This window comes from Piliocolobus tephrosceles, chromosome 21, assembly GCF_002776525.5.
Source record: "Piliocolobus tephrosceles isolate RC106 chromosome 21, ASM277652v3, whole genome shotgun sequence".
In the NCBI taxonomy this organism is placed as follows: domain Eukaryota; kingdom Metazoa; phylum Chordata; class Mammalia; order Primates; family Cercopithecidae; genus Piliocolobus; species Piliocolobus tephrosceles.
In genome coordinates, this window is record NC_045454.1 from 6187868 (window position 1) to 6194399 (window position 6532).

A 6532-nucleotide genomic window follows, 5' to 3' on the forward strand; every position below is an offset into this window, starting at 1 on the left:
CGCATGGCATAATGTCTTCCAGGTTCCTGGATCCAGCCACGGCTGCACATCAAATCTTCACGGAGATCCTAGTTCCCTGACTACTGAGTAATAACTTCAGCCTTACTGGCTTCAGCCTCACTGGCAAAACCCGATGGAGTCCACCAGGCTCGCAAAAATCGATTTTGACTTAAATCAGTTCAACTTGACAAGAAGAAAACATCTTAGTTTCCAACAGAAGTGGACCACAACTTTAAGCTTTGACCTTAAAGTCTAAAACATTAACTTAAAATAGGCAGGAAGCAACACGGCTTCACAGGACAAGAAACAGTCACTAGCCGGGCGCGGTGGCTCAAGCCTGTAATCCCAGCACTTTGGGAGGCCAAGACGGGCGGATCACGAGGTCAGAAGATCAAGACCATACTGGCTAACACGGTGAAACCCCGTCTCTACTAAAAAATACAAAAAACTAGCCGGGCGAGGTGGCGCCTGTAGTCCCAGCTACGCGGGAGGCTGAGGCAGGAGAATGGCATAAACCCGGGAGGCGGAGCTTGCAGTGAGCTGAGATCCGGCCACTGCGCTCCAGCCTGGGCGACAGAGCGAGACTCCGTCTCAAAAAAAAGAAAAGAAAAAGAAACAGTCACCAATACTCCCAAATCAGGAGAACAAAGACTCAGTGGGCTGAAGGCAGAGGGAATAACAGGCCCCGCCCACCAAACAGGTCCCGCCCACCGCGCGTCCCGCCATGCCCGCCTGGCCCCGCCCACTACCGCATGAGCCTTGCCCCACCCTTTCAGGGTTCCCAAATCAGGTCGGTCTTTCTGCCCCTTCCCTTGCGGGTCGCACCCCACCCAGGACCCTCCCCCGCCCCAGGCTTCTTAGTCTTTTTTCTCATCTCGTGAAGCTTCCTGCACACCCGGAAGCAGATCGCGCGGGGAAACGGTCACAGCGCTGCGCGTCAGTTTCCGTCTACCTGGACTAAACATTTGCTTCGCCGGGTCTACGTGAATCGAACGTGCACTTGGCAGTCTTCCCTTGTCCATACCCGTTTCCTGGAGATCGCTACGGACCTTAGAATACCAGCAACAGCCCCTTCGCCCCAAGTAAGTCTGATAATTGCTTTCCTTTCGGTTTAAAAATCTCTCTGCGGCTGTTCCTTGCTCCCTGCCTTTCTGCCTTAGGACCATGTAGACAACCCCACTCAGGTCGTGTTCCTGCTTAAAACCCTTACTGACCTCTGCTTCGGCCCTGCGCCAAGTCGAGCCCTCACTCGGGAGGTGGATTCCCACTCGTCGAGACCCCCGAGTTCCTCCCTCGTCAGTCCCTGGAGGGGAGCGCCCGTCGCCCAGCTCCTGAAGGAGCCGCTTCTCCTGCCAGGTCCTGGGATTCTGCAGACACTCCCTGTCCTGAGACACCGTACCCGCCGCCGCCGCCGCCCCCTTGTGTCCTCCTTACGCCGGGTCCTTCCGCTCCCCAGGCTTCCCCTTCACAGCAACTGCTTTTCCTGATCCCCCCTTTGGGGCAGGTGACCTGAGTCTGTCTTGTGACACCTAGTGTTCTTCCTTCCCAAATTTTACTCCACTGGAAAATGTGCTCTTCCGGGAGGTGGGCATCTTACTCCTCGCCTTTCCTACTGAATGTGTGGGTGAGAGGGATCAGGAGAGGAAAAGAGGGGGAGCGACGGAGCGAAAGGAAAAACCGAAGAGAATGAGGGAGACCCATAAATACATGGCAAAATGGATGATAATTTAGGGATTTGCAGAGAGACAGCAAGAGTGGAAGAGAACGAATGGAGAAAGAAGCAGGGGGAGAAAAGCACATAGAGACATTTAGAAAAAAAGGGGGACCTTCAGAGAGATGAAGGGCAGCAAAATAGAGTGGGGCGGCAAAGGAGGAGGCACTGCAGACAGTGGGGAGAAAGTAAAAGAGTTGGAAGCGCAGCCGACAGAACTACGTGGTGCTGGAACTGAAAGAGAGGGCAGTGGGTGACAAGCAGAGTAGAGGGAGAACCGCAGCAGGGAGGAAGCCTAGGAAGTTGGGGGTGCTAGAGAGTGGGAACAAAGGAGCTGTAACAGGTAAGAGGGAGTTTTAACAAGGAGAGCAGAGAGGGAGCTTAGATGGGGAAAAAGAGGCAGAAATACGTGGAGATTGGGGACTGTCAGAAAGATTGGGGAGGAAGAGTTCCAAGAAGTGAAGTAAGTTGCTAAGTATTGGGCAGAACAGACATAAAAGAGAAGAACAGAAAAGGGGAGGAAAGATGCAGCATGCGAGAGGGAACCACGCAGTAGTGAAGAAAGTGGGAGAGGACCCCATCCAGATGAGTGATGAGTTGATTGGATATGGATGGTGGTTGTAATATTCTGATTTGTGACTTTATACTCTACAATTTTTTTCTTTAAATTGTAATCATGAGGATGAAAATTACCACTCTTTTCTGTAAGGCTTGTGCATTTTGTATTTATTTGTATCAAAAGATAATTTGGAATCTCTATTTCGCCAGAGGGCATTTAAATTCCGTCATTTGTGGTAACTCTTTTCTTCCCTGGGATAGAGTAGAGGATAGAGAAAATGAGAAATGGGGCAATAAATGACTGTCACTCTCACTACCAGGTATGTCTTTGTTTTTTGTTTTTTGTTTTTCTTTTCTGAAACAGGGTCTTGCTCTGTCAGACTAAAGTACAGTGCCATGATCTCTGCTCACTGCAGCCTCAACCTCCCGGACTCAAGTAGTCCTTCTGCCTCAGCCTTTCAGAGTGCTGTGATTACAGATGGGAAGCCACCACATCAGGCCTACAAGGTATGTCTTTGTAGGAGTATTGAGAGTCTTATTTTTTTGTAATGGATTTTCTTCTTTTTTCTTTTTTTTTTGAGACGGAGTTTCACTCTTGTTGCCCAGGCTGGAGTGCAGTGGTGCCATCTCGGCTCACTGCATCTCTGCCTCCCAGGTTCAAGCAATTCTCCTACCTCAGCCTCCCAAGTACCTGGGATTACAGGCATGCGCCACCACGCCTGGCTAATTTTGTATTTTTAGTAGAGACGGAGTTTCTCCATGTTGGTCAGGCTGGTCTCAAACTCCCGAACTCAGGTGATCCGCTGGCCTTGGCCTCCTAAAGTGCTGGGATTACAGGCATGAGCCACAGCACCCGGCCTACGTTTTTCTTTGTAGTTCCTTTATTTATTTATTTATTTATTTTTTAAGACAGAGTCTCACTCTGTCGCCTAGACTGGAGTGCAGTGGCGCGATCTCAGCTCACTGCAACCTCCGCCTCCCGGGTTCACGCCATTCTCCTGCCTCAGCCTCCCAAGTAGCTGGGACTACAGGCACCTGCCACCACGCCCTGCTAATTTTTTTGTATTTTTTAGTAGAGATGGGGTTTCACCGTGTTAGCCAGGGTGGTCTTGATCTCCTGACGTCATGATCTGCTCACCTCAGCCTCCCAAAGTGCTGGGATTACAGGTGTAAGCCACCACGCCCAGCTGTAGGTCCTTAACATTTAATTGATTGTTGTTTTGGAAGCTTGAGATAAGTGTTTATTCAATTTCTGCCTTTCTGTAATTACTGACTTCTGAAATAAGATTTGGTGGCATCCATTAATCAGCTGACATCATTCGTTTCTAAATGTTAAGTATTGTCATTTTTTTAAACTTTCACCCTATAATTCATTAAAATTTTCAAAAACTTTCCAAACTGTTGAAGTGTCCAATACAGTATAGACACCATTGTGTACATTAGATTCCCCAGAACTTCTTCATTTTATAACTGAAAGTTTGTACCCTTTGACCAACATTTTTCCATTCTCCCCCCCACCAGTTCCTGGCAACAACTGTTCTACCCTGTTCCTATGAATTGGATTGTTTAAGATTCTGCTTATGAGGTCATACAGTAACTGTCTTTTAGTGTCTGTCTTATTTCACCGAGTGTATGTCTTCTAGGTTCATTCATGTTGTTGCAAATAGCAGGATTTTCTTCTTTTTTATGGTTGAATAAATCCATTATACATATGAACACATAATAAATACACGTACACGCCGGGCGCGGTGGCTCAAGCCTGTAATCCCAGCACTTTGGGAGGCCGAGACGGGCGGATCACGAGGTCAGGAGATCGAGACCGTCCTGGCTAACACGGTGAAACCCCGTCTCTACTAAAAATACAAAAACTAGCCGGGTGAGATGGCGGGCGCCTGTAGTCCCAGCTACTCTGGAGGCTGAGGCAGGAGAATGGCGTAAACCCGGGAGGCAGAGCTTGCAGTGAGCTGAGATCCGGCCACCGCACTCCAGTCCGGGCGACAGAGCGAGACTCCGCCTCAAAAAAAAAAAAAAATAAATAAATAAATAAATACACGTACACATAGAGATATGTACGCAGACACATAACACATTTTCTTTTTTATTTTTATTTATTTTTTTATTTGAGATGGAGTCTCTCTGTCACCCACGCTGGAGTGCAGTGGCATGATCTTGGCTCACTGCAACCTCTGCCTTCCAGGTTCAAGTGATTCTCCTGCCTCAGCCTCCCAAGTAGCTGGGACTACAGGTGCATGCCACCACACCCAGCTAATTTTTGTACTTTTAGTAGAGACGGGGTTTCACTGTGTTGTCCAGGATGTTCCCATACTCCTGACCTCAGTTGATCCGACCGCCTCTGCCTCCTAAAGTGCTGGGATTACAGGCGTGAGCTACCATGCCAGGCCACTTGGTCTTTGTGTAGGAATTTATTATTCTTGCATCCCCCTGGTGCAGTGGGCTGTCTCTCCATATGCTGAGGTCTTCCCTGTGGGTATGGTTGTAGCACAGAAAGGAATGTGTTGTTTCCAAACATTGAACGACAGATTTTTCACTTTCAGATTTGACTTGTAAAGAAGTAATTATATTGACTGAGAGAGAAGCCCAGAAAAGGAAGAAGAGGAAAGAAAAGGAGTCAGGGATGGCTCTTACACAGGTAAAATGATATTCTTCGTGGATCATTCTGTCTCCTTCCTTTTTGAAATGCGATGCATTGGAGTTGCGAATCTTCTCTGAGTCTGAAGCATCCTGCCTGACGTGTTTACTGCCATTCACCCATGCCTTCCCTCAGTTTCTCTCGTCTCACTTAGATTCTATCTCACTGAGACCCAGTGACATTAACTTCGGAAGAGGCTCTGCTGGGCATGGTCCTGGGAGGGGCTCACACCTAGACATGGATGGAGACAGGGTATGGGCCCCACAGTGTCAGAGCTGTTGGCAGCAGAGATTGTTTAGAGGCAAAATTAGGATGCAGTCAGCACTCTGTAGACCGGAAGTAGAGAAGCTGCATGCAGAAGGCACATATCGATGTGCACAACACCTCATAAATTCTGGAAAAGAGGCTTGTCAGGGGAGATCTTTTCTGCCTAATTTTATACAACATCTGAAGCTGTATGAGTGAGTCACTGTTTCTAACTTCGAAATCTTAATGGCTGGGAATGGCATGGATAATTAGACATACGCATCAGTGATAAAGGGTGTTTTATTTTATCATTGATTTTTTTTTTTTTTTTTTTTTTTGAGATGGAGTTTCGTTCTTATTGCCCAGACTATTACTGCAACCTTCACCTCCCTGGTTCAAGTGATTCTCATGCCTCAGCCTCCTGAGTAGCTGGGATTACAGGCATGCGCCACTACGACTGACTAATTTTTGTATTTTTAGTAGAGACGGTGTTTCACCATATTGGTCAGGCTGGTCTTGAACTCCCGACCTCAGGTGATCCGCCCACCTCGACCTCCCAAAATGCTGGGATTACATGCATGAGCCACCGTGTCCGGCCTATCATTGATTTTAAAATATAAAATCAACCTGAATGTCAGATTCGTTTAGCCAGTGTCAGCATAGCCATCCTACAGAAACTGCGGTGTTCATGCTAGGACTCCTAGGAGCAGTTGTTTTATCTAAAAAGGTTATAATTTTGCTCAGATGTAGGAGCAGAACTTCTTCGTTATTAGAGAAGATGGAGCCAAATTCTCTCATTCCACCAATTATTACTGAACATCATATTTCTTTTATTTTAAACATCACATAATATATTTATTTGCAGTAAAAGTCCAAGCAGAGAGATGCAGTTTAGGCATTAAGAAGGTGGCATAACATGAAGACGACAGGAAAATAATATTTTATTATATATGTAATTCATGCTATGTTAGATTTTAACTGCTCCTGTCAAAAAAAAAGGGTACTGGGCCAGGCACAGTGGCTCATGCCTGTAATCCCAGCACTTTGGGAGGCTGAGGCAGGTGCATCAAGAGGTCGGGAGGCCGGGCGCCGTGGCTCAAGCCTGTAATCCCAGCACTTTGGGAGGCCGAGACGGGCGGATCACGAGGTCAGGAGATCGAGACCATCCTGGCTAACACAGTGAAACCCCATCTCTACTAAAAATACAAAAAACTAGCTGGGCGAGGTGGCGGGCGCCTGTAGTCCCAGCTACTCGGGAGGCTGAGGCAGGAGAATGGCGTAAACCCCCGGGAGGCGGAGCTTGCAGTGAGCTGAGATCCCGCCACTGCACTCCAGCCCGGGCGACAGAGCGAGACTCCGTCTCAAAA

At 47.9% G+C, this 6532-nt stretch overlaps 1 protein-coding gene across 3 annotated transcripts in view; it reads left to right on the plus strand.

The window, feature by feature from the left end:
- The first annotated feature begins 734 nt into the window (after positions 1 to 734).
- Positions 735 to 6532, plus strand: part of ZNF836 (zinc finger protein 836) — a 20646-nt gene continuing 14848 nt past the window's right edge. Inside the window, exons 1-4 of one of the 3 annotated variants that reach the window (XM_023201438.2) lie at positions 753 to 790; positions 884 to 1082; positions 2634 to 2776; positions 4825 to 4919. In XM_023201438.2, coding sequence (XP_023057206.1) covers positions 4905 to 4919 — 15 coding nt within the window. In that variant the 5' untranslated portion in view covers positions 753 to 790; positions 884 to 1082; positions 2634 to 2776; positions 4825 to 4904. Of the gene's footprint in view, positions 1083 to 2633; positions 2777 to 4824; positions 4920 to 6532 lie in introns of all 3 variants that reach the window. The other 2 variants (XM_023201437.2, XM_023201439.2) reach the window with 2 other exon arrangements.